General features: G+C 38.1%; 2 protein-coding genes across 2 annotated transcripts in view; both read right to left on the bottom strand.

Annotated features, from left to right (window-relative positions):
• Window positions 1-209: 209 nt before the first annotated feature.
• LOC107680653 (mucin-5AC-like) lies at window positions 210-5,377 on the bottom strand. Its single transcript, XM_016476650.1, has 2 exons — window positions 5,219-5,377; window positions 210-1,883 (listed from the first exon to the last, which is right to left on the bottom strand). Exons 1-2 carry the CDS (start codon window positions 5,223-5,225, stop codon window positions 493-495), a joined length of 1,398 nt encoding a protein of 465 aa, XP_016332136.1. The 5' UTR covers window positions 5,226-5,377; the 3' UTR covers window positions 210-492.
• A 637-nt stretch (window positions 5,378-6,014) lies between these two features.
• The window catches only part of LOC107680579 (A disintegrin and metalloproteinase with thrombospondin motifs 2-like), a 142,730-nt gene continuing 120,839 nt past the window's right edge, over window positions 6,015-27,905 (bottom strand). The window contains exons 5-15 of the mRNA XM_016476515.1: window positions 22,333-22,416; window positions 14,454-14,610; window positions 14,094-14,199; window positions 13,333-13,476; window positions 13,120-13,252; window positions 8,976-9,089; window positions 8,747-8,892; window positions 8,494-8,669; window positions 6,923-7,056; window positions 6,727-6,847; window positions 6,015-6,106 (exon numbers count right to left, since the gene is read on the bottom strand). Coding sequence (XP_016332001.1) covers window positions 6,015-6,106; window positions 6,727-6,847; window positions 6,923-7,056; window positions 8,494-8,669; window positions 8,747-8,892; window positions 8,976-9,089; window positions 13,120-13,252; window positions 13,333-13,476; window positions 14,094-14,199; window positions 14,454-14,610; window positions 22,333-22,416 — 1,407 coding nt within the window. The remainder of the gene's footprint in view (window positions 6,107-6,726; window positions 6,848-6,922; window positions 7,057-8,493; window positions 8,670-8,746; window positions 8,893-8,975; window positions 9,090-13,119; window positions 13,253-13,332; window positions 13,477-14,093; window positions 14,200-14,453; window positions 14,611-22,332; window positions 22,417-27,905) is intronic.

The raw sequence follows: 27,905 nt of genomic DNA on the forward strand, positions 1-27,905 counted from the left end.
CTTCAGAAGACTTTGAAAGATGATTTGTATGATGCTTTATTGTCATCTTTGGAGCTTCATAGCTCCTCACTACCATTCACTTATGTAATACGGAAAATGAAAAAAAAAAAAAAGGCTAAATCTCTGTTTTTGTGTTCCATGGCAGGAAGAAACTCGTACAGGTTTGGAAAGACATGAGCTTGAATAAATGATGACAGAATTTCCATTTTTGGCTGAACTAATCCTTTAAAATGATAAATCACTTTGAATTAGAAGATCCTCCAGTGAAACCTCCTAAAGGGACATTGTTGAGGTTCAAAGCAACTATGCAAACACTTGCTAGTGGTTTTGTTCCACAAAGATCAGTTTGCCATTTCATTAAAAGAGGGGAAAGCATCAGTTCACAGCAATATTTTGGCCATTTTCCAGTTCTTGACCCAAGCACCAAAATAAAGTCTAGATTCAGAAGTTGCATTTGGCAGCTGTATCTCTATAAGAGAAACTGGACAGGGTTCAAATCCCCTGGGCTCTTTTCATCCGTCTCAAAAAGTTTCGCTTCTCCTCAAGCAGTTCCTGGATGCGCTTATTCCGTGTTTTCTCACGCAGAAACACACGTCCTCTCCTGGGGATGATGTTATTCACAGGAAATTCATTGTCCAATGGGATTATTCGATACGGTATATCAATAGCATTGCTCTCACTCACTTCTTCCACTTTATTTGGCCATCCGCTTGTCTTCTCTGTTCCAGATGCTGTTGTACTGGACAGCGGTGTACTGGAAGTTGTAGATACAGCAGTTGGTACCAGGGGAGCAGGTTCTTCAGTGGTTGTTAGCACCTCTGATATAGATGTCACTGGGATGCTGACATCCATATTGACCGAGGTTGTCAATTCCTTTTCATTCACACCATTCACTGTTGTTGACTGCAATATCGCACTGCTGTCTACATCTGGTGCACCACTACTCCCATCAAACTCTTTAAACTGGATGGTGGTGCCATTATTCAGATCACTGAAAATTACTGGGAAAACAGTGCTAACAGGTAATTCGGTGCTGTTTGCCACATCTGCAGGTGCATATGTGATCCTTGTAGCTGCAGAAACATTGCTAACAGGTAATTCGGTCACGTCATTTCCAGGTGCAGATGTGATCCTTGTTGCTGCAGAAACAGTGCTAACAGGTAATTTGGTGTTGTCTTCCACACCTGCAGGTGCAGATGTGATCCTTGTTGCTGCAGAAACAGTGCTAACAGGTAATTTGGTGTTGTCTTCCACACCTGCAGGTGCAGATGTGATCCTTGTTGCTGCAGAAACAGTGCTAACAGGTAATTTGGTGTTGTCTTCCACACCTGCAGGTGCAGATGTGATCCTTGTTGCTGCAGAAACAGTGCTAACAGGTAATTCGGTGCTGTTTGCCACATCTGCAGGTGCAGATGTGATCCTTGTAGCTGCAGAAACAGTGCTAACAGGTAATTCGGTCACGTCCGCAGGTGCAGATGTGATCCTACTTGGTGTAGTAATGGCAAAGGATGTGCTCTGTTCTGGAGTAGCGGGCTTATAGATAGGAGTTGTAGTATATGGATAAAAGGGCGACATTGCTAAAATAGTATATAACCAAGGTGTGCTCACAGATGTGGCACTTTTCCCTTCTGTGGTCGGCAAAAAGGCTGCTGTGGAGGTCCACACGGTGGTGGACTCTGTGCGTGTGGGACTTTGGGTTGTGGTGGATCGTCCGTTGGTGGTGATTTTCGTTTTGGATGGTGGCTTACTTGTGGTCACAGTGGTCTTTGTGATATTGCCAACCTTGCAGGACTTGCAGCACATGCGCTGGAAGCCCAGCAGAGAGCAATACTGCTGCAGCACCTCCATGCGACAGAATGCAGAACGGTCACCATGACAACGTTCTGCAACACAAGAGAGGGACCTGATAAGACATATGTATGTACATTGAAATCAGATATATGATTTAACATCGCAACAAGCTAAATACATTTGTTTACATGATCAAAACTAAATTTAAAGGTCAGATCAAGTAGAAAAAGCTTCTTAAGGTAACAATCACATTACATTTTTTACAATCTATGACGAGGAGTTTAATGAGGATATGTGCAGCTAACTAGAAACGTGTCTTCTAAGCTTTTCATGCTTTTCACAAGTTTGAGTAAGAACTAAGCAGAAATGGAAAAAAATATAAATTAGAGAGAAGCATTAGTTGAAGCAAAGGAAGAAACAGAGTTATGAACTGACCATTAAGCAAGTCTGCAAAGACAGGCATATAGATGCATACTAGAGGACTAAACATGTTAGGATGAGTTGGTTAACATGCAGTTTTCTTTTAATAAGAACAATAATTAATAATAATAATCTTCCTTGTGAATGTGGTTATTTATGGACTATAAATGTGGTTATTTGTGTCCTTCTGAATATGGATTATATTTATTTATATAATCTTTAGCTAAAACATTTTGCAAGATCCTCCAAAAATTGGTGATTGTCAAAGGGATTTTCAGTGGCTAACAGCTGAGAGTAGGGTATATATCTGCATATATCAATATGATGCAGATATATACAAAAAAATCAAAAACAAATTAATCACAGCTTAGGAGACCTTCACAAAATTGTAAAAACAACTGTTTTACACAACTTTAACAGAAAATTTGTTAAAATGTAAAAAATTGTTCATTGCACAACAAAAACCCATTATTATGTGAATACATGGCAAATATCAGTGTTTTTGCTTTACCCTGATTCACAGGGTAAATAAGGATTACAGTAATCCTTATTACTGTAGCAAAACTGAAACAATAATAAAACAGCTCTGCAAAATAACCTGCAATTCTACCACAGATGGTGAAAGAGAAACAGACAGAAAGCAGAGCGACAACACAGGCAGGAAAAAGCCATTTGATTTTTTTTGCTCTCCATTTTTATAACACTTTTTTTATTCCTACTTTTGCAGTTGATCATGACAGAAACTGAAACTATGAAATGCACTCCCACCCCCATTTAAACATACAGATAGAGTTGTCTTCTTCAGAAAAATAAATAATCAACTGTATTGAAAGGTACAGGTTCACAGTAACTTTGGTTAAACACTTCATTACTTTGAGAACAATTGATCCATTGGTAATTCAGATGAACAGGTAAATAAATAAATAGGTCATTGGTTAAATAAAATACAGGATTTCCATGATGATGTAAAAACTGGCATGGCACATACAAGTGTCATATATTAAACATTTACAAAACATTAATAAAGTTTCCCTGATAAATCAAAGTGCATATAGACGCAGTGCACGTAAGTCCATCTGAATGTTCCCCAGACATTTTTCCCCACAACAGCCAGCCAAGACGCAGTTAGGCCAGTGAAGTAACATGACAGTTACTCATAGTATATAATATTAGCATTTTTTTCTTATAAGTAAGGAAATAACAGTCATAAATGTTATTAAATACAGTAAACACCAATGTTTATTTACAGTATCTCACTGCAAGGTCTGGCTTTTCCTAGTGTTTTCTCCTCTCCAGGACTTTGAGCATGAAAATTCGGATAGCTCGCTACATAGTCACAACAGAAATGTGTTTCACAATACAATGACACGTCTGAAGTGATAAAGAGATGCCGAGTGTAGGTTTCCACTAAAACGCTCTCCGTATCCAATGAGTTAGCCACTGTTTTCAGATGTGTGATGATTGGTTGATCGGTCGGCTCTATTTCAGGTTTTGTTTGAAGCTGCCTCTGGTTTCTGTGCGCTAAGCCATCACTTTCACAGATAAATGCCGATACATTCAAACGTAGTGTAAGGCATTGTTCTTACGCTCTATGTACTCCCCCCCCATCCCGAAAAGAGTGCGCTCGGATGTGGATGAAAGTTCATGAGGTATATTTATGTGTCGTCTTTTGTATGGCCACTGGTAACTGTCGTTAAAAATGCATGCTGGCAGACGCATGTCGGAAACCCTCGCACATACGAAGGCATGACGAAAACGCATGTCACTCATCACCACGGAGATATTTAATGTGCATGAATCTCTCTCGTTCAGGATGAATCCGATAAAATGAAACCACTTCTCTTGAAAAAAAATTAATAAATAAAATGGAGAGGCAACTGGCTGAGCGAGTCCTGCATAATATAGGTCTTCCCCTTTCCCCGAAACACTTAACTTCTGTTATTAAATAGCTATAGTTCTGTATTTATGTAAAATCAATAAAAAAATACACATAACAGTCAAGAATTAAAGCGATCAATAGCAGTCAAAATGTTAGGCTAATAAGCTACAGCTTATTCATGGTAAAACAAATTATTAATATTTCATATTATTGGTACCCATATAGATTTATATTCATATATAAATACAAATATATTTATATGTTTGTTTAAAGTCTGCAAGCACAAATAAGCTGCATTTATTGAATTTGTTAACAGTCGAAGAGAGGATGGAGGATGAGGTGGTTATGGCATTCGAACATGTGTAATAAAGCGACCCTGTTTAGCAAGTTCCACCTCATGTTTACCATCGGCCACCAACATGTACGATGGCGGTTCAACAGTACGTCCCATGTTAACATCTTAACGTGTTTGTTTTTGTTCCAACAGTTTTCCAGAATGAACTAGGATGTGGAATGAGCACTTAGCAAAGATTTCCTCATTGTGACAAGTTCACATTCACAATAAAGCTTAGGTTTTTTTTGTCATTTGTTTTTCTTTTTTTGATCGTTTAGCCACTTTTCATGTTTATTTTTTCCCCTTCACACCTGCAGCTCAGGCGGCGCCTCTGTAAAACGGCGTCCGCCTTGAGAGCGTGAGCCATATGGAAACAGCTTGCAGAGGGCAGTGATTCAAACAAACGCGTCGCCCCTGCGGAAAGCTCAGCGCAATCATTAGCTCCGCAAGCTGCCCGTCCAATCACAAAGCCCCTCCTTTAACGAACATCCCCCGAATTTTTTACATGTTTTGTTTTGTCAACAATTTCTTACTGGCCAGCGTTCACAACACAGAGCTCCACAAAGGAGAGAGAGAGATAGAGCGAGAGAGAGAGAAACAGAGAAACCTCCCCCTATCGGAACGCCCCATAAAAGAGGACCACCACCCAGGAAAAAGAAGCGTGCAAGCCTCGGAAGAGGGAGGCAGTCAGGGGAGTTTGCCTTGTAAAGCCAGGCAGAGAGACAGAGGGAAGGTCCAGCTGAGAGAGGTGAGACAGCGCAGCGCCACAACGTGGCTGGAGAGAGACGCTTTACTTGACATCCTCTGCACGGGGTATTTGGGGTCGTGACGCGACAACCACTGTATCAGGAAGTTGCCGTGCTTGTTGAAGTCGGAAGCGCTCCCTGTCGCATGTGGGAGAGGGATTGGGAAGGAGAAAGCCCAGGAGACAAAGAGAATGCGAGAGAAAGAAAGAAAAATCAACTATATTAGTGTGTTCATTCGTGTTAAGAATTAGTCGGTTATTTCTGCAAAAACTAGTAGGCTACAGATAATTCAACTTTCATTAATAACATTAATAAGCATGCTGGACAGATCATTAGTATGTGTACATTCAAATAATCCCAATTCACCATACTTCATATATGAATACTTGGCTTCATATATTTTGGTCTTCATCAACATGAAATGAAAATCGATATCACGACTTCTGATTAGCGCTTGGAAGATGACATATAAAGATGGTATAGAAAGCTAGCATTGCATATTATTGTTTATTATTTATTAATCTAGTTAATGTTAGAAAGTTCTAGTTCATTGTTTTTAAAGAATTTAACACCTTTATTCAGCAAAATGCATTAAATTGATCAAAACTGGCAGTTAAGACATTTATGATGCTACAAAAAATAGCCTACTGAATAAATATTAAGCAGCACAACTGTTGTCAACAACCCCCATCAAACAAGAAATGTTTCATGAGCACCAAATCAGCATATTGGAATGATTTCTGAAGAATCATGTGACACTGAAGACTGAAGTAATGGCTGCTGAAAATTCAGTGCAATCAAACAGACAGGAAATGATCTGATGAATCAAAACTACAGGAAATGATCAGGCTTTACCTAAAATGTGAGTAGTCCCATTAAGTTCCTGGATGAAGAGATGTCTCGCCCCTCTGGGAACTTCCAGCACTTTAATGACACCTACACCAAAACATTTGCAAATCACTATTACTTTACTTCAATACTTTAATAAACATAAAAATGTGATTAAAGAAACAAAGCTTTTCGGACATTTCTAATACTATTAAACATGAACTGTCTATATGTGTTATTTTATTAAATTGTAGACCTTGTTTTGTTTTTGTTATATGGAGAGCTTGGATAATCAGGCCAGTATTAGACTAGTAAATACAAATCTTGCTTTTGTTATAAATATGTGTTTTTATACATTTAAAAAATGTAAACATTGAAACAGATATGACATAAAGCTTTGTTTCCTGAAATCACATGACTCATGGCAGTTTGATACAAGCTTCACAAAGCAGTGTTTCGAAAGCATCCATCACTACATTTCAGTATTAAATTAATAGTATTTGAAACCAACATTTGCTTTATGTAATTTTTTCACTGATCTTGCAAGTTGCACTGTGTTATGGGATTTTCTTTGCAAAGAATTTGTCTGAAAGAAGGTATCTTATTAGGCTTATAATTATGCCTATGTTTGGAAGAGCCATTGTGTCTGGACTGGGCCTGTGATGCCTTAAAATGCTGCCTCCACTAGGTTTTGGAACAAAGCCTACATGTGTGCTGCGGAAATGTACCTTTCTTTTCTACAAAGGTGAAGTTAAACTTGTGAGTCTTGCACTTGGTTCCATCTCCCCCGCAGACGCCACACTTATCTTCCTGTAGAGCTGATCCAACCACATTATCACAGCCCACTTTCTGAAGGGAGAGAGACATCATGAGCAACAGGCCACTAAACACAAACCTTTACAAACGGTACACACAGCTTTTCACCTCACAGTCTCCGGCCACACACACACTGTAGGGATCTTTGTAGGAACAGCGTGTTCCAGGTTCCACCGGAGTCTGCATGTTGACTACAGCTCGTGTTTCTTTGGATTGACAGTACAGTTTGCAGCGTTGCTTAGCTATGAAAAACAAGACAAGAGAGATCCCTGAGTGATGGACTGAGATCAAATGCACATTTATAAGGATTTAAATGATCTTGAATTCAAAGAAAAATATACAAACTCTAATTCTAAGAAAAAAATTAAGTAAAATAAAATAAATGTTGATCATATACCATTTAAATTTCCAAAAATATTCCACATCTAATACATCTTTGTCCAACAGAGGATAGTTAGATAACATTATTCCATGGTTTATACAAAAAAAGGTCTCTTGATAGTCTTTACATGGTCTATAAAAGCATTGTACATTATATCATCCCAAACAGTTTCCCAGCTAATACAAAAACTGGACGCTTCTGTTCCAGAAGTACATTCTAATAAGTCCAGTTCAATTTTTCATAAAGACCAAAATTATCTACGAACACTGTGATGCCTGTTGAATGTCCCAGTTATTTAAAAACATTTAATTTCATTCTGTGGAAAAAGTACAAGTAAAACAAGTACTTTATTCCACACCAAAAAAGCAAACCCACACAAATCAAATCGAGACCAACAGAGTACATTTCTCCAGAGAGTAAAATGTAAAAAACATGATGTAAAAATGATTCTCATCTGATCTAAGGTATCCAAGCCCATTTTGTGAACCACAAACATTCTTTTCTGAAGTATTCTGCAGTTCAGTCGTAATTGACATGACAGTAAAAAAAAAAGGCTCAAAAAGGCTCTTTATATGAGAATTACTTTGGATGTGCCTGTGTTGATCGTAAGACTAAGGCAGATGTCCACAGTGCTAATAACTCTGGAGGGATTTTATGTTCTAAGTGATGTCATGAATAGTGTAGAAGTACATGTGGAAAAAAGAGGGGGGTTTGAATGAAATCATATTTTAATGTGTACCCACTCTGTAAGTGAAAACAGCTGTGCGGAGAGATGGATTACATCAGTCTGCTTACAGGCCTGGCTGACAAACTGAGCTAGATTGTGCAGGACAGGAGTGGGAAACAATCTAAAGTAAGCTTTAAATAAAATGTAAATAATTTAAATAATAGAATTAAAATATATATTTAAAACTCAAACTACATTATATTCATTTAAATAAACGTTACAAATAAAAATATTTAAGATCTTATTTAAAAATTATTTACATTATAAAAAAAACATTTCATCTAGACCAGGGGTGGGCAAACTTGGCCCTTCCAGGTCACTTTCCTTCAGAGTTTAGCTCCAACTCTAATCAAACACACCTGAACCAGCTAATCATTGTCTTCAAGACTACTAGAAAGCTACAGGCAGGTGAGTTTTATCAGGGTTGGACCAAATCTCTGCAGGAAAGTGGCCTGGAAGGGCCAATTTTGCCCATCACTGATCTAGACCAACTGTTTTCAAGGTGTCTTTTTTGCAGAGGAAAAGTTGTTTTCAACTCTGTGTGGTCATGAAATCTGCCGTATTACTTACGGTCGGGGTGTTCATAAGGCAGCCAGTGGTGCCAGGTATTCTGGTACTCAAACTTGTTGTCCATCATGCTACATTGCTCGGCTCTGTAGTCGTGGTACGGGTCCTCACACTCATGCGTATTACAAATCTGGAACTGATAACTTGGGCCGGAGCAAATACGTCCACCATTAGCCGGACTGGAGGAGGTTAACGGAAGAAAAAAAATTAGCTATATATGAAAAACAGACAGACCAACAGATAGATAGATACACACCGCGGATTGTCACAAGCTCGTGTGCGAAACTGTAGTCCCCTTCCACAGAGGTGAGAGCAGGCGCCAAACTCACTCCACATCCCCCAGCTTCCGTCCCGTTTTATGATGTCTGGAGTCAACTGCATACAGTGGCCTTTAAAACAGTGCTGAGAGAGGAAGAGAGCAACACATAAACACAGAGGAAGCAAGTGAGTCTCAGGATGGATCTGTATGAAAGGCTGAGTGGTACCTTCCCATCACCGCATTTAGTGCCATCAATGGGCGGACCTTTTTTGGTCTTGCAGAAAAAAGGGTTGTCTGGGTGAGCACACCAAAGCTGCTTACAGGGGTCAAAGGGGCGATACTGAGAAACAGGAACAGAGAGAAGAAAAATCATTCTCAAACTCACACAATGAATGAGAGAAATCTGACGACAAGACACAGCTGGTCAGGGTAGGATCAAACTGAAGGACATCTGATGGGGTAAATCTAGTAAACTGTTCATTACAAAGACAAAATGATGTACAAACACCACTATTAAAACAGCCCTGTAAATTTCTAATAATTGAAAAAAAAGTTACTTCATATAATATAAAATATAATATTATAACAGTTGTTCAGGCATGATGAAATAGTATGATACATTTTCATTCATGGGCAGGTTACATTTATGTAACAAAGCAATCTCATGCAGGCAAATCAAAGCAATGACGAAAACTCTTTAAGTTATGATACAGCCTGTGACCAACAGCACAGTTAGACAACAGAATGCTGGCCAGTGATGGGATATGGTCTCAATTAAGGTCAAACGTTAAGCAAAATCTCTCTTTGTTTTCCTTCCTCCTAGAGGCGTAGTAGACAAGACCAGAATCTCTGGCTGTGGTACTAATGATGACACTACATTTAGCAAGATCCTAAACCCAACAAGCATTTTAAACACATCAAGACACCAAGTGCAAAATAATGGCTCACAGTTTTCAGCAGTAGCCAGCTGGCTGCTACTGTTGTCTCAGTTTGAATATTGTTTGGAGTTTGCCAAGCTAAATAGCGAAAAGATTGCTAGGCCAAAAGCTAGATGATTATTTAGCACCTGTAGAGATTTGTAGATGCTTCTGAGAACTGTACGGTTAAACTTGTTCAAGTCAGCAATCTATTCATTGATATATTTTTTTCTAATGAATGTAGAAAACTCTCTGAAAAGTCACCAGACTGCAATGACCTGGTTAACTTGACATTAAAAGAATGTTTAAAAGAGGTTTGAGATCTACAGTATTGAGAGAATCTGTGGCATGCTTTCAATTACTCCAGAGAATAATTTTATCCTTCAGTTCGAAAAACAGAACAAAAACAGAGTTTACACTAGTAGCAAGGCATTCCACAGGGTTTAGAAGCAGAAATGTTCTTGCTAAAGCACTTATATCAATTCTTCCATACAAAAATGTGCTACTTAAGCTGCAAAGGTGTCTAAATCAACCATTAAGCGGTGGGACTACTGTTCTGGGTGGATGAACCTCCAGTTGTGCATTTTCCTAATGCAATTCCTATGTGTGGAATTTGCTCTTTCGTTGAGTATTCATGTGCATGTATATGTGCATTTCTGTACACACATTTTTTTTACATTTATTTTTAGAAACTGAAGTACGAGCCCAAATTATTTAAATTCTTAAGTTTGTATTGAACTCAAGCACTCCTTTTAATTCTTGTGAAAGCCAATTATTTCAGAAACAACTGTGGGTTTAGTAGCCTGCTGCATATGTGTCTGCAAAATGACAATGAGCTGAACACCAACCGATAACATGTAATGATTAACAATAAGACCATCTGAATTGAATCAAGTTCAAACGAAAGATGCCACGTTGCGACTGAGGAGAACACCTTACCTGGGCTCCTGATGGCCCCACCTTTTGCAGCTAAGGGAATGGTTTAACAAGACAGTGAAGTACAGTCCAAGCAGTGCTGTTCAGCTGGAATCTCATTTTGTGAGCAAAAATTATTCTTCAAATCATTTTTATCCAGTTTATCAAGGGATATCAAACTCATGACATCTGGTTTTGATTAACTGATCAATTTTATTCCCAAAAGTGAATTACAAACAGTATAATTATAGCCACGCATTTTCTTTCCGATAGATGAGTGACATCATTTTGAAATTTGGTGTTCATCAAATGTTTTTTTTTTTTTTTATTGTCAATCTGGAATTTATTTTATATCAACATCTATATAAAATAAAACCAGGTGATGTGCTGTGGAGTAGTTTTAAAACCTGGGGCAGGATTCACAAAATAAAATTGTAAGATTCCTTAAGATGAATTCCATGAAGTTTGTAAGAATACTTGGTTACACTTTATTTTAAGGTGTCCTTGTTACAGTGTAATTATATACAGTATTTAAGTACTGAGTAATATTATTTAACTACATGTACTTACTATATGGTTAAGGTTGGCATTAGGGTTTGGCTTAGGGTTTCTTGCATGTAATAATGCATAATTTATTGCTATTATAATAGTAAGTACATGTAACATGCGTAACAAGGACAACAAGTGTTATCGAATACTCCTAAGTGCAACTGAAAGATTCTTAAGAAGTTTGCAAATATATTCTTAAAAACATCCTTTTTTCTTAAGAAGAAAATGACAGTCTTTATCTGAATACTTGACTGAAGACTCACTTCAAGGATTGCCTTCTTGCGCTTCCTTCAGATTACTCTAAAAATCATGAGTGCTTCACATTTTTAATGCGCCATGTTTTTGAACAGTTACTTTTAAAGAGAATGTATCAAGCTGCAGCAATCCGTTTCATTCATTTTTGTGCTGTTTTTGCGTTCTCTTCTGAGTGAACGCTTCCAGTATGTTTGTCCGCTCTGCTACATTAAACGCGTCCTGTGTATGGGTTTTCTACTCGTTCTACTCATTTCTACTCATTTTTGTAGAATTGTTTACATTATCAGTCATCACTGATCACTTCAGAAAACTTGTGCACACCCTTATTATTAGCGCTACTATGTACTGTATAATATGTAGCTAGTGTTGTTGTGGCTAGTCTAATGTAGCTAGTCTTGTAGCTATTCTTATTACTAGTCCTACTATGTAAATTATGTAGCTAGTGTTGTAATGCCTAAATATATCAAATAATTTGAAATATCCCGATAAATTCATTAAATCATTCTAACTATTTGGAATTTAAGACAAGTTTGAGGCTATCCTAACTTTAAGAAGTTATTTATGATGATTTTTAAGAAAATTCTTTTGAGTTCTTGAAAGTTTTGTCTTAAGAACAATCTTAAGAAATAAGATAGTGTTCTTACGAAGAATTTTTGAGAATGCAAAATATTAAGAAAACTTTTTTCTTAAGTTAAAAAATAAAATGAAAATGGCAGTTAAGAAGACATTTTTTTCTTTAGAATGTTTTATGAATCCGGCCCCTTGTTCATCTCTTGTTCACTAAAAGATTTGTTCACCCAAAAATGAAAATGGTTTCATTATTCACTCACCCTCATGTTAGCCCGCCCCGTATGACTTTTTTTTTCTGTGGAACACACAGAATGTTTTAATTGCTTTTCAACTTGCAAAATTATTAAAAAAATATTTGAAAAGATCTGACTCAAAAGAAGAATTTGTTAATGAATTTATGCTGCTTCTCTGAAGAACATGCCAAAAAGAGCTAGAGCGGTGAGTGGTAACTGTATAACTTACATTACTTCAGAAGACTTGGAATAAAGTGCATGAGTCATAGGGACCACTTTTATGATACTTAAATGGTGCTTTTGTCTCCTTTATAAAGCTTGAAAGCTCCTTCTTTTGTGCTCCACAGAAGAAAGAAAGTCATACTGGTTTGAACCAACATGAGCACGAGTAAAATAGTGACAGACTGAACATTTTTGGTGCACTATTCTGTTCCATTAAGCCTTTTCCATTTGGCATGTACAGATATCAAAACTCAGTCACTTAACACAAAATACACATTCATAATGCATTATTGGCATGTATAACACATCATACTGGGTCACAGCAACCTACGGTGAACCCAATGACCACAAATGGTGATTGTTATGGCAAGCTGATGGTTGTCAAGGAAGAATGCTTGTAGAATTATACATGCTCGGAGTGATTTTACAATCTCGTAATAATAATGCATTACTTGAATGAAAAAGCCTGTGCAGCAGTGAATTCAAGACTCACCGCTGTGCACATCATGTATCCGGCCCCGAAGTCAAAGCGACACTGTTCGTGCATGGAGTAATGCAGCCCGGGCAGGTGTGGAAGCTCCTCCCATTTGTGCTCGAACGGGTCGTCACGGAGACAATCTTATACATGCTCGTAGTGATTTTACAATCTCGTAATAATAATGCATTACTTGAATGAAAAAGCCTGTGCAGCAGTGAATTCAAGACTCACCGCTGTGCACATCATGTATCCGGCCCCGAAGTCAAAGCGACACTGTTCGTGCATGGAGTAATGCAGCCCGGGCAGGTGTGGAAGCTCCTCCCATTTGTGCTCGAACGGGTCGTCACGGAGACAATCATACGAACTTCAGAGGCAGAATGAGATGGTAAATAATCCACAGTCGTACTAGTCAAGATTGTCTGTGTATGTCTGTCTAGCACTCACTGCAGGTAGCGGCCCAGTTCCTGTTGACTACAGCGGGACCAGTGGAAGCGGTGGAAAGCCGCCTGCACCAGTGGAGCCATGATGCTCCCCATCTGCACCTCATCTCCACAACGATTCCCCTGCCCATCATGCTCCATTCCCAACCTATAACGCACACGCATATATACAATTTACTTTTTTGAGAACAACTTGCCCCTTATTTTGGTATTTTTAGACTTATGTGGAATTATGAGAATTTGAGAGTTTTGAATAACTTGCTTGTGTGAATAATTCAATGATTCAATCATATAGGCTGTCACTTGTTCTGTTCCTGAATGAATTTGTTTTTGAACAAATCTATTGAGAAAATTACTCAACGATTCACTCATAGTGGCTGCGTCTAAAATCGCATAATCTCTAAGAAGGTACCTTCTGATGCACACTTCAAAATCTTGCCAAAAGTAGTACGTCATCTGGGTACTATGTTATCAATACTGGGAATCTGAACATACTACTCTTTTCACATACTGCTCTGCACCTACAGTAGGAAGTATGCAATTTCAGATGCAGCCAATCACTTGTTTACTCAATGAATCCATGTTGAATAAATTGGTTGCAAACAATTTAAAATGATTCACTGATTTACTTATAACAAGACAATCAGCCGTTCGAATGATGCTCAACCAATCAGATTCATGGAACATAACTCAAGGACCTGAACGAACTGCGGTATAAATGAAAATATATGAGGTATCTTTTGACATACTGTAGCAGATACTCACACGTGGCCGGTTTCATGCGCCACGACAAAAGCTGATGAGAAACCGTCCTCATGGTTGAGAGTGCAGCTCCGTACGGGATGACACATGCCTGTGACAGGAGCGTAACCTAGCAACACATAAGAACACCTGACTGAGTTTGTCCTCCTCACATCTTCATCACATGTTATTTCTTACACTTATCTTCCACTGGTCTGAGGCCTGAAGTCAAGGTCATTTCAAGATCATTGTGGCATGTCCTAACAGATACATATTTTTCAAACTGAACGCATGTGTTCATGTTTGAAAGATCATCTGCTCTTGTTAGCAGCATGTTTCAATCTCTGGATTACCTGTGTTAGTGTGCATGTGTGTTGATTTTACCCTGCATCCCTGTTGGTCCAAACTCTTGACGAGTGAGAAAGATGGCGTGATCATGGTATTCTTTATCGTTAGTGTCCTTCTTCTGCTGTTCGAAAGCCCAGCGACACACATTCTCCAGACTCTGAGAAGGATTACCCAGCTCAATGAGGCTCGTGGACTGAAAGCATACATGAGAAGGATGTTACACTCAAAGCTACATTTGATCAAGGTGTGAATCAATTACAAAAATTCTAAATTAAGTTATGGGTTCAGTACAACTAATAATGGACTAGTTTACTATTTAACATTTTATAAATTTCTGAAAGAATCTATTATAAAAAATTTTTCTTTTGCTTTTGTTTTATGACTTCAGAAGACCTGGAATACAGCACATGGATTGAATGGATGACTTTTATGATGCTTTGGAAACTTCTTGAAATCATGGGGGGAAAAAAACAACTAGAATTCCAAAGCATTTTATTAGTTTTAAGAATTTCATAAGGGTTTGAACTGACATGAGGGTGATTAACTTTTGAAAGTACTGATGATTGTTACTGCCAGTCCAATGTAAGTATGCATACTACCTTTCAAAAGTTTGGGGTCGGCAAGATTTTTTAATGGTTCTTAAAGAAATCTCTTATGCTCACTGAGGCTCCAATTACAGTAAATTACAGTAAAACTAATGATATTGTAAAACATTACAATTTAAAAAGAACTATTTTAAATTGTTTTAATATATGTTAAAATTGTATTTATGTGTGATTTCAAAGCTATTTTTCAGCAAACTTACTATCAGTAGTTCTTCTCATTATCAGTGTTGTTTAAACTGTGATTTGTTTTCTAGGATTCTCTGATTAATAGAAAGGTTTAAAGAACAGCATTTATTTTAAGTAGAAATCTTCTGTAGCATCATTAGTTGTAACAGTCACTTTTGATCAATTTAATGTGAATAAAACCATTAATTTATTTAAAATACTGACTTCAAACTTTTGAATGGCAGTGTATAACCACAAGACTTAAAATTACACGAGTTAAAATGAGAGGTAAATTGCAGTACTGTATACTAACATTGTCTTTTTAGTTATATCAAACATCTTGACCATTTAATACTAGTAAAGCTGGTAAATTTAATATGATGTACCCTTAGACATCCATTATTAGTACATTACTGAACACTGAACAATTGTTGTTTGTTTTAATACTGAGGGATGACTCGAAACTTTTTTCTGTAGTCAAATCACAGATGTTGAACCTAGACCATTCCTTTAATCAGAGGACAGACTCCTAAACAATTACATCAACACAAACTTCAAAAGCTCGGCACTATTGTTAATCAATCAGCTAGTATCATCTAGTATTCATTAACGTCCTTTGATGTTGAAAGTACTGAACAATCCAATCAAAATAAGTTGTATAGTGAAACTGAACACGTTGACATGAAATGTTTATATAATAACAACAACAGAAAAAAAAGTTTACATTATTAACAATGGCAGCTGTGATGCTGTTATTATTGCTACATTTCACACTCGTGTGAACACAGACGTAAACATTGCACCGCTTTTCTTCCATAATCTGTGCAGTGAGGTAAATGTGTGCAAAGAAACAACCAGACAGGAATGTGTGGCTGTGCTTTGATGACGTGGCCACGAGAGCCATGGAAGTAGGAGATCCTTTCCAGATGCGTGTCCTGAAACTGCCTCTCTTTCCCTGTGCCTCACTCTTGTGCATTTTATGCATCAAGGTCATGAACTCTGAGAACTACGCTGCAATGTCTTCACCAACCAGTAGAGGGAGGCTTCACCATTCCAATGCATAGCTGTGCACCATGGGAAGAAAGAGGGTGGTGGGAAATAACTCAACTCAGCATCACTCTCAGAACAAGTGCATCTAGCGCTTTATTCTCTCATTACACTTCATTTATTTGTGACTGAGGATTTTTACGCAGTAGGTTTGTGCACAGACAGCAGACTAATGTAAACTAGTTACTATGATTTATCTTCATTCCATCACTGAGATGGTTGTTGATAATGTCACGAAGGGTGTTTTCTCAGAATTCTGTACACAAGAGACTTCCTCTTGTTCTTGTTAATGGAATACATGACAGACGTGAAAGCGTGCTCATTAAAAGAACGTCTCGGCATCTTTATCTTCTCTGTGATTCACCGAAGATGCACACATGCACACACGCTCTGTGGACTGATGCTGGGTGTGTCATGTCAGGGTATCTTTATCTTTTCGGTGCTAGGTGAGGGGAAGAGCGGAACAGATGTGTGGAAGAGACTGTGATGTTGGAACCTTGTTGGAGGTGTGCGGGGTCACTCGGTTGATCGGTGCGTGCCGCTGCCGGCAGCAACGGTTGCCACAGTAATTGGGAATGATGGACAACCTGCTGGCAAGACGGGCGAGGCTACATGCTGATTGGGGCTGAGGCGGCAGGGGAGAGGAGTGGGTGTGGAACAACCAGGCATTTGTGTAAGAGCGAGAAAAAGAGGGAGGGAGAGGTGGAGAGAAAAAGATACAGATGGAGAAAGATGTATATCTGTGGCAGTGCTTTTGAAATAGGTGGGTGATCTAGAGTGATCTAGAGTGAGTGTGAATAAGAAAAAAAAACATGGAAAGGTTTTCACACTGAATGAGGGGTGAGGTTGAGATAAGGGTTAACAAAATTGTGATGAATTTACTAAAATGGAACAACTGCATCAATGTGCCTCTATTTAATCGGAAGTATCTCTAAGTACTACATGCGGATGATGGTTTTAACATCCCAGGACATTTCCCACCTTAACCATACAGCGTTTGAGTTATGGAAGCCATGAATCGAGTTCTCTCTGTGTGTGTGTGTGTGTGTGTGTGTGTGTGTGTGTTTTGTTTTAATGAAGTAATGCGTTTGTATGAACTAGCTTTATTAGCTATTAGTACATTTACATTTAAAGCACTGTGGGTATGTAGTAATTACTGACCTGATAATCCTGTAAGAATGTGTTTATTATAAAAATTATGCATATTCAGTCAGACACATTCTGGAATTGTACTTGTATAAACGGAGGACAAACATCCTAGGATTGTGTGCTCATTATTTTGTTTTAAAACAAATTTCTGAATAATTTTTAAAAATAGAGTATGGTACATTGCATAAAAAAGCTGGGTGGAAAGATCAATGTGCCAATATGAAGGTAGATAATTTGTTATTGAGTAAGACATAAACTATAATGGAAAATCAAAAGGACATGTGACTTTGCCTCAAGTCATGTGACTGAATAACTCACTCGCAGAAGAAAACATGTTTGCGTCAACCCCCTGGCAGTGACAGTTTTGTTCTCTTGAACACAAAGAATGGAAATGCTGGTGTATTCATGAATGTTTTTGAAATATTCTGATTTTTAATTAAATATTTAACTTGGACGGAAACCAGGGTTATAATAGTTAACTAAAACTATTTTTTTTTAAATATTTTTGTTAATTTGAATAAAGCTGAAATAAAATAAAAAATAAACAGATAATAGGGATGCATTCAATTGCTTTTATTTTGTGTCTAGAGTATGTCGTCTATGCCAGACTCTACCACTGGGAAGTGGCCAGCCTGCCATATGATTTCAGCATGGTTTTTGCCATTTAAAATCATTGTATATTTACTTTTGATCTAAATATGGTTTCGACAGCCAGCCCACAGGTCAATCGAGCCACTGGGAATGTCCCGGTCCTCCCTATGGCCACTACATCCCTGAATGGAGTTAAACAACATTTTAAGCCACAGCGAGACGCAGACGAAGCGTGACCAGCAACAGACGGAAGGAAAAAGACAGAATGGAAAGGAAACCAAAGGTTGTACGAGCACAGGGACAGAGATGAAAAGAGAACTGACAGATAAACAGAGAGAGAGAGACCTGTGTGCCAACCGCCTGATGAGTTCATGTGGGACAGTTTGCATTTTAAGAACTTAATCCTGGAAAGACAAGGCCAGAGGGACAATCACCACAAATCAGCGCAGGAAACGCCATCTGCCTGACCCGCCGTGGACCTCCGTCTCTCCATCTCACCTGAAACCGCACGTAATCACCATGTAACCCCACACACTAGCTGTCACAGAGGAAAAAATCACCATTTATCATAATGGCTGGGGGTGGTATAATGGCTCAGTAAGAAGAGCCAAATTTGAGGGCACCATAGCGTTGTGAGCTATTCCTCACGTTGGGTGAACTGACATTTGTGGTAATGGTAAGCTCCATCGCAGAGATAGAAAGGTGATGGATTGTCATGTTTAAGTGGCTTAAAAATATCTTCCTCATGGGTTACGCATCCAGATAGCACTCCTGGAGAAAAGATCCTTTCTTCCTGAACCTGATTGAATAAATGGAGTAGGTGTTAACTTCACTATTGATTAAGAGGTTTTTTTCTAGACATCATATTATTCAGATGATCCCAGAGGAAAATTGCTCTTTCAAAACTCACTTTAGTTTGTCTCTAGATTTTCTCATTTAAAGGTGAAGTGTGTCATTTCTGAGCCACTAGTGGCACTAAATCAGGCCATCGGTTGAGTAAATGTTGCTGTGTCAGGTAGCTCAAACAAACAATGTTGAAAGATCTGATTAATTGAAAGGCTTAAAGGGTTAGTTCACCCAAAAAAGAAAATTAGCCCATGTTTTACTCACGCTCAAGGTCATCCTAGGTGTATATGACTTTCTTCTTTCAGATGAATCCAATCAGTTATATTAAAAATTGTCCTTGCTCTTCCAAGCTTTATAATGGCAGTGGGTGGGTGTTGTTTTTTAAACAGTCCAAAAGAAGTCCAATGACGTGCATCCATCCATAATAAAAACGTGCCTCACACGGCTCCAGGGGGTGAATAAAGGCCTCCTGTAGCGTATCGATGAGTTTTTGTAAGAAAAATATCCATATTTAAAACATTATAATCACTTTTCTCTCACTTCCTCTAACTGTTGTACGTGCAAGCCGTTCCGGGCAGATGACGTAGGACGTATGCATTGCGCACCCGCCTGTGAGATATGCTAGTCTCTTGAGTTTGTTTACAGGAGCAAAGGAAGCAAAGTTTCCTTACTTTAGCAAAGTAATCGAAATCCTCTGAAATTTTTCTTTACAAATCCTCGTTTTATGCTTCTAATTCATGACCAGTGTTTTGTTTAACTCTCTCTCCAACGAGCTTCTGCATTCGTCACTAATCACCGGCGCGTGCACTACGCCTACATCCTACGACATCCGGAACGGCTAGAAAGAAAAGTGTAAACAGAGCCGTGTGAGGCACGTTTTATTATGGATGGATGCTCTTTATTTGTCGTCTTTTGGACTGTTGAAAAAACACTCGCCCACTGCCATTATAGAGCTTGGAAGAGCAATGACAATTTTTTATGTAACTCAAGATTGGATTCGTCTGAAAGAAGAAAGTCATATACACATAGGATGCCATAGGAAAAATGACTCAATGACCCACTCAGAAATTATTGATTGAATTGCTTACAAATTGCCTCACGTGATTCATGTGAATGATTTAATACTTCAGTCATAAGTAGAGTCTTAACAAATCGGTTAAGGAAATAATTCACTGACTTGACAGTTACTTCTTGAATGAATCTGTGTTGTGAACTAATAGTTTGAATGAATCTTTCAATGACTCACTCACTCACTCACTCATTGTTTCAGTGATTAACAATAAGGATTAAATTATTAATAGGAATGAATCAATGATTCACTTATAAAAAGAATCAATTAATTAATACTATCCTCATTTCTGTCTATGTGAGATATTAAAGGTGGGGTAAGTGATTTCTGGTAGCCAATATTGATATTTCAAATCACCAAAACAAACACGCCCCTAACCCAAAAGGGTCTCGCCCCTATTTTGATAGCTCCGCCCCACACATACGTACACAGCCCAGGCAACGATTAGTTCTGTGAAATAAAGCAAAACCAATGTTACACCGTGTCTACACCGGACGCGAGCGGCGCGGCGCGACAAAATACTATAGCACTCATTATAATCAGTGATGCTGTCTACACTGGATGCGGCGCGGCACAGCACGACAAATCCCCAACAGAAAACTGCTGCTGTGTTCTATTTATGACGTGTTGACACAAATTTCAAATGATTTTCAACGGTCCCTTTTGTTGCGTCCGGTGTACAGACTTTAGCTGTTGCGGCGGAACACGTCCGGTGTAGACACGGTGTTACTCACCTATCAAGAAGAAACAAAGCAACCTCGGCGTCCGATAGCAGGCCTTCCGCTCCTTGAGTTCTCTCCAGCGCTGGAAAGCTGATCCGATATTTACACGGGTCCTACTTCTTGTCTTATCGTAAGCCTTCTATTGTTCCGCAGACGTTTTCCTCTTTTGTTTTTTATCTGCCATCTAATGTTATATCTTTCTGTCATCGGCTCGTCGCTCGGCTCGGCTAATGTCCACTGCACTGAGTGCTCTCTCCTCCGCATCATGAGTAGACACACCCCTTACTGCTGATTGGCTACAAGTTTGTTTTGGTACTAGGCCCGACTCAGTTTTCTTAAGCGTTTTTGAAAAAATACATACCCCACCTTTAAAGAGATATGGGACTTTCTTTGTGAGTAACTGTGTCAGATGAAAGCTGAACCTAGAACTGTGGTCACTATCAGGTCAACCACATCTGAGGCTGGATACCTGATCTGAGATCAGCCTCTCCCTGATCTCCAGTTACAGGAAGAACAGCATTTTGTGGAGCTGTGTTAATGAATGAGGCAGGGTCATCATTGATCGTTTATCTTGCATTCTTGATTCTTCTTCCCAGAATCCTTTGCTTGGTCCCATAGGGGAGGTGCTGGTGTGTGCGTTTATGTGTTGGGGTGGGGGGTATTGGGAAGGCAATTGCATAACATCAGCACTCTGTGTGCTTTGGTGTTGAACTGTGAAGGCGTGCGACTTTGAAAAGACTCCCATGGGAACTCTATGCTTTTAGTTCCTGTTTGCTCAGTCCGGTGGAATAACAGGCCCTAGGCCATGGTGAGCACCCAGCAAAAGCGGGTGGGGAAAAAATGTGCATGTAAGCTAAGCTAGCGGTGTGTTTATGTGTTTATGTAGGTGTGAGTGTGAGACAGAGGGTGGAAGAGAGGGAGGAACGGAGTGTGTATCTTATAGATGTTTGCCACTGATGCGTTATGTCAAACTGTCATGATACAGAACTGCAAAGTGCTAAACGGCTACAGACGAAATTGATCATTTGGGGGTTTGCATAAAGAGAAAAAAATATTTTTTAGGTTACATCAGTGCTCACTCACTGTGAAAACTAAAGTCTGAACATGAAGTCTTAGATGAAACCTCAACTACGAAGATTTCTACGATAATTTCTGCGTTACTAGCAGCACCAAACACGTTTTCCAATCACACCATCCATCTTCCATTGAACAAAAAATGAAGACAAATAAAAAACAGATAGCCCAATCCTTAACTCAAAACACTGGTTAAGCCACACTGTAATGTGTGGGACTCCTCAAAAATGTTGAAACAGTCACAAATGTTTACAACTTTTTTGGAAGCTAGCCTACAAATCGTTTACAAATATTTGTCTGTGACGTATTTAACAAAAGAAATGACAGTTCACATTTGATATGACTATAAACCATTATAAACTATACAACATGAAATACCCAAGCTCACCAACATAACTAGATATATGACTGGATTAAATTCATCATGCAAGGCTGTTTGCCACAAATATGCTTATTTCTGAGCAATATATAAGATATTTAAGAAAAAAATTAATGACAGGGTTTTGTGACGTCAGTCGAAAAAGTTAAGTTGTTTCATAGGCTGAGCAAATTGCACAAAAGATGCAATGATGAATTATAAGTAACATAATGATCATACAGAAATGTGTAATAAAAAATAATGTTGTCAGTAGATTAATGCTTCTTACTTTTCTGGCATCGACCAAAACAATCCGAACTAGCACCACGTTTATTCGTGCCCCGAGAGAATGGTCATGATAGATCTCGTTCACCTGTGAAGAGAGAAAAGCAGTGTTAGATGCAACATTAAGATCTTAATATTGAGACAGGCAGATATCGTAAGAGCAAAAAGCCTCATTTTAGAATACATTCCATTCAAGTAAATTTAATGCTATTTGACAGAGGTCAAAAGTGCGGATTATGACTAAGTGATATCCAAGACTTCACACTGGGGACATCTTCTACAGATTCAATGTTCCAGTCTGCCTTTTAGACATGTTTCAGCATTATGTTTTGTTGTGCAAAATGGCACAGCAACTTTAACCCATTTACTCCCACCGGTCACAACAGTGACCATAAAAAAAGTTTTTCATTTGTAAAGCTCTAAAAACCTTACTGACTGATGTGGTTAGTGCAAATTCTTAGCACATGGTTGGTGCAAATTGTCAGATGACCAGAGCACTTTATTTCCTGTTTGCACCTTGAGAAGATGATGGCTGCATCAAAGCTCCAAAACGAAAGGAGATAACGAAAGGAGAAGATATTTGGTACACATTTTCTTTGAGGTGTCTAGTATTAATATATGCAATGACATATATTTAGTTTTGTTGAGCGTGGTCATAGAATGAGTAAACATCTTGATGGTCACAATAGTGGGATAACAGTGAACTTAGGTATACAATATAAATCCAATTGCAGTTGTTAGTGACAATTGCACTAAAATGTTGCAATGACAAAATACTGCACTAAATTAAAAATTCTAATGTAAGAAATAAGTTACAATATTGATGTTGTAATACTGGTAGCACTAATATAAAAATTTTATGATGTACTGTATGTTACAAAAAAGTAACAATTTTGAAATATGTTGATGGATGTATTTTTTTGTCTTTTATCTCAGTATTCCTATCAATGTTGTATAAGGATTTTTTATGCATAATAGTAACCCTAGAATGTGATCAAACAGTTTAAAATAGCTGGGCTGAGATATATGATATTTTTTATGACTGCAGAAATGTGTTAATTCAGTACACACATTATTCCACCGGTCACAATTGTGACTGACCATAAAACACAATTGTTCATACACTTTTCCAAAATCAAAAAAATATTATTTATTATTTCAAAGGGTTACTAATGACACATCATTTGGATATTTTCATGTCTGGGAAAAATTTGGGATTAAATGGGATAAATTATAAATAATATATTAATTATGAATACTAACCCCAAAACCTTTTCTAATTGTATCTTCAAAAGTTTAGGGTCCGTAAGAATTATTATTAATTCATTTTTTTTCCTGTGAAGCAAATCAGCATATTAACATGATTTCTGAAGGATCATGTGGCACTGAAGACTGAAGTAATGACTGGTAAAAATTCAGCTTTTTCGCAGGAATAAATTACTATATAGCTTACTATGAAGCTGTTGTACTTATGCTATCATTTACTAAAGTTGCAATATAATGTTTCAGCTTTTCAGTTGAACTCCAGCTAGACCATCTTAAGCCAGCTAAGACCAGCAAACCATCTAAGGCTAGGTTATTTTTAGTAGGGTTTTACCAAATTTTTGGGGCCATTCCGCAGAGACAGCAAAGCATAACACACACACATAGCAACACATAGACAACCTGCAAAGCTGCACCCAATAATGTTTAAGAGAGCCTTTTTCATTTCCCATGATTCTGCAGTTTGACTTCTCACCCCACACCTCAGCCATCTTTACTTATTCAGCTTGCAGAAGGATGGGCCTCATGCACTGTGGGAAACGCTGTTCCCAGACAGAGAGGGAGACAGAGGCAGACAAATTGGTACAGAAGTTAAGACATGGTGTCCTCTGCCGCTCTCGAAGCCTGCTAATGAGACACCGAGATGTATACACAGCAAACAATAATGAGATTTCTGATGGACAGACTGCGGGAGGGGAAGCGAGAATAAGAGACGAAGACAGACAAGAAGAAAGGGCTTAAAAGGGGGCGGCAAGGAAGAAGGAAAGCGATGGGAAAGGATTATACAATGCACTTTCTGAAACCGATCTTTCTCACCTGCTCTTTTATTTTTGTACAATTCACTGGTTGCTGCGCAACCGGCAAACTTCAGAGTGGGGTGGGGCCGTGTTTCTCTCTCTTTCTGCGTGTCTGTATTCCTGGCATTCCCTCTCTGCTTGCTGTCATTCCTTTTGACAGTCGGAATATTTTTTGGTTGCGCTGTCTGTTCTGCAGACTTTGTTTTTACAATTCACAACTTTACTGAATTCATTATTCCCTCCCTTTCAGTTTTAAATCAGTATATGTGTCTGTAGCTGCCAAAAGCTTATCTTTCAAACTAGTGTGTATAGGCCTTTCCCGTAGCACCCGCCAAGATTTCTTAAGAAATTCTAAAGAGTGCAGCTCTTAGGCTCGGTTGCCTTAGTAACCGCGTTAATACAGATGACTGGTAAAAGCACAGATGACTTCCAGGTGACCATGACTCCAGTGTTCTGAACGTTAATGATCGTTAAACTGAGGCACGACTTTCATATGGAACACACACTGTGAAACACCTCAGGACTCTGCATTAGGAGAAGCAGTGCATGATGGGATATGACTACTGCCTTGTTTCCAGGCTTCACTTCAAAGAAAAAAAAAAGACACGGCTGGCAGTAAAAGTTTATTTCTCTCATATTAATACAGTATGTGCTGGGGCTGGACAGTATAGTATGTATTGTACTGTAAGAAGGGTATAAATGGGTAGAAATTCTGTATGTACATTTACGAATTGCGGTAGATGTTTTGGTAACACCAAAACACTTTATTTTAAGGTCCAATTTTCACAATGAACTAGTTGCTTATTAGCAGGCATATTACTAACATATTGGCTGTTTATTGGTACTTATAAAGCACATATTAATGCCTTATTCTGCGTATTTAAGATCCCGTAATCCTATCCCATACCTAAACTTAACAACTACCTTACTAACTATTATTAAGCAGCAAATTAGGAGTTTATTGGGGCAAAAGTCGTAGTTAATCGTTAATAGTGAGAATTGGTCCCTAAACTAAAGTGTGACCAATGTTTTTAATCCAAAAAAGCAATTTATAGTACATCCAAATTACAAATTTCAGCAGTACATGCATTGGCTGAACCAATGGCATTGGCATTACTAATGTCATGATCTGTGTCAAGCTATACAATATTTGGGAAGCAATATAAAAACCTCCAGCACCAAGCAGAAAACTATTTACTCTGCAAACTTGCATCTCATGTGCGAAAACAAAACAAAACAAAAATGTCACTTAAAATACAATTTAAAAACATTTTCAATTATTTTTGAATTTTCAAAATTTTGAATTTGAAATATTTTTTTTTATTATTAATGTTAAATGAAGGAAGAAAATGACAATCTGACTGACTAAAACATTACAACATGGATGTGCAATAAAATATTTCTGAGGAGTGTTTCTAGCAAAAACAATAATGTATGACAGAATTTTAGTTACACATTAAAACATTTTTAAATGTTATGAAAATAATTATAATTATATTATAATCTCATAATAGTTTTGTTTTTATATAAAAGTCAGTTTTGTAAATCAAGATGTTTACAAGATTAAAATATTGATATTTTGAATTATTGATAATATATTCATAATTATAAGAGTAAATGACCTCGTAAAAGGTGTATTAAAGAATATTCTCAAAATTTTTGAAAATTTTAACATGATGCCAACTAACATGCTGTTGTATACCGCCCACCCCTACATGCACACATTAATAGAAAAGCTTATCACAAGCAACGCTGGATGGATATTCTAATATTAATTGGAGTCACAAATCTTCAGCAACACCAATAGGGTTCTTCCTCAACCTCCTACAAAACAAAAACCCTATAGCCCCCTCCCACCCCTCGCTCTCTATGTTAATGATCGTGGGAGTGTAGGTCTCATTAGTACTGCCCTGGTTGCTGGCCTTGTTCAGGAGCACTGGGTTTCATCAGCCTACAGGTAACTAATGGAGACCTAGAGGTCGGCAAGTCAGAAAATCATTAATATCCCATTAATAATGCAGCAGGGGCTAGCATTGTGGCTTCACTGCTTTAGAGGAAGGAGGGGAGAGTGGAGAAAATAGCAGAGGGTGCAGATAGGAAGATAGGGTTAGAGGAGGGAAAGAGGGAAGAGAAAAAAGTCTACAGTATGTGTGCGTGTGTGGCCATTGATCGAGTGAGGAGGGAAAAAAATGGGTTGACATTGAGAAATATTAGCATATTAGCACATGAAATGAAAACATTCCCAAATCAAATGTGTGAAAGAGCCATGAAAAGAAACCATTTAAAAGTGGCCAACTTTTATCTTATAAGCCCTGTTTATCATCTGTCCCTGCCAAACTGTAAAAAGAAAATTTAGGTTCCAAAGTGTTTCCTTAAAGGGGTGGTTGATTGCGATTTCACTTTTTTAATGTTAGTTAGTGTGTAATGTTGCTGTTTGATCATAAACAATATCTGCAAAGTTACGAAGCTGAAAGTTCAATGCAAACGGAGATATTGTCTTTTAAACAATCAAGCCTATAAAAAAAACAGTCAACCACCCCTTTAATCAGGCATTTTGGTGTTTTAACATTAACCTGTTAAAGACCCCCTGTGGTGAAAATCAAGTTTTTAACATTGTCTGCCTGCTGCTTTAAATATGCTTAAGGATAAACCATGTGCAAATTCATCAGTCAATCAATACCACTGCTGAGCTTTTCTCCTTAAAACGGCAATGTACCGAAGACTGTTTGACCGCTGTTTGAAAGCGCTCGTTTCCTACCTTCACAAACATGTAACCAATCCCAACAACTTGTGGGGAGGGGCTTTTATTGTTATCTCCACTGGTCATAGGTTTCTATTTACAATGTGTTTTTGCAGCACAACAGATATGTCTGTGATAGGCAATGTAGCCTATCACAGACATATCTGTTGATTTCATTAATTTCACAAGAGCCAATCAGAGGTGTTTAGGTTAGACAGAATCCACTCACTGCTCAAAACGCCAGTGCTGAGTTCTACTCTCAATATAATAGACAAAGTGTAGACGCGATGTAAATAAGAGATTCATTGTGCAGTGTATAGAGGTTCATTGATTTTAATGTAACTTTATGAGATCGCAACAAACTACAATGAGCAACAGCTTTTAATAGTAATAGCAATTATAAGAAGAGCACTCTTTATGAGCTTTCTAGGCTATAATCTAATCAGAATTTGAAAAAAAATCACTCACGGATTCACTCTTCGGTAACTACTTTTCCAACATTTCCACTTGCTATTATGTTGCTACTTAAGTTAACTGAGTGAAAGCAGAGAAGGTCCAAGCTGGCGTGATTGAGTGGAGGTGGGAACTAGTTAGATCTGTGTATAATGCGTATATAAATGAGGTAAGGGTAAGCTGCAATAATTAAATGCCTCAAAATGAACTACATAAATGACCTCTTGCCAGTCTATACAAATTGACAAACCATTCCTGCACAAAGCATTTTGTTACAACACTGATTTAATTCTTATCTTATATATATATATATATATATATATA

The sequence above is a fragment of the Sinocyclocheilus anshuiensis genome, unplaced genomic scaffold, assembly GCF_001515605.1.
Source record: "Sinocyclocheilus anshuiensis isolate Anshui unplaced genomic scaffold, SAMN03320099.WGS_v1.1 scaffold328, whole genome shotgun sequence".
In the NCBI taxonomy this organism is placed as follows: domain Eukaryota; kingdom Metazoa; phylum Chordata; class Actinopteri; order Cypriniformes; family Cyprinidae; genus Sinocyclocheilus; species Sinocyclocheilus anshuiensis.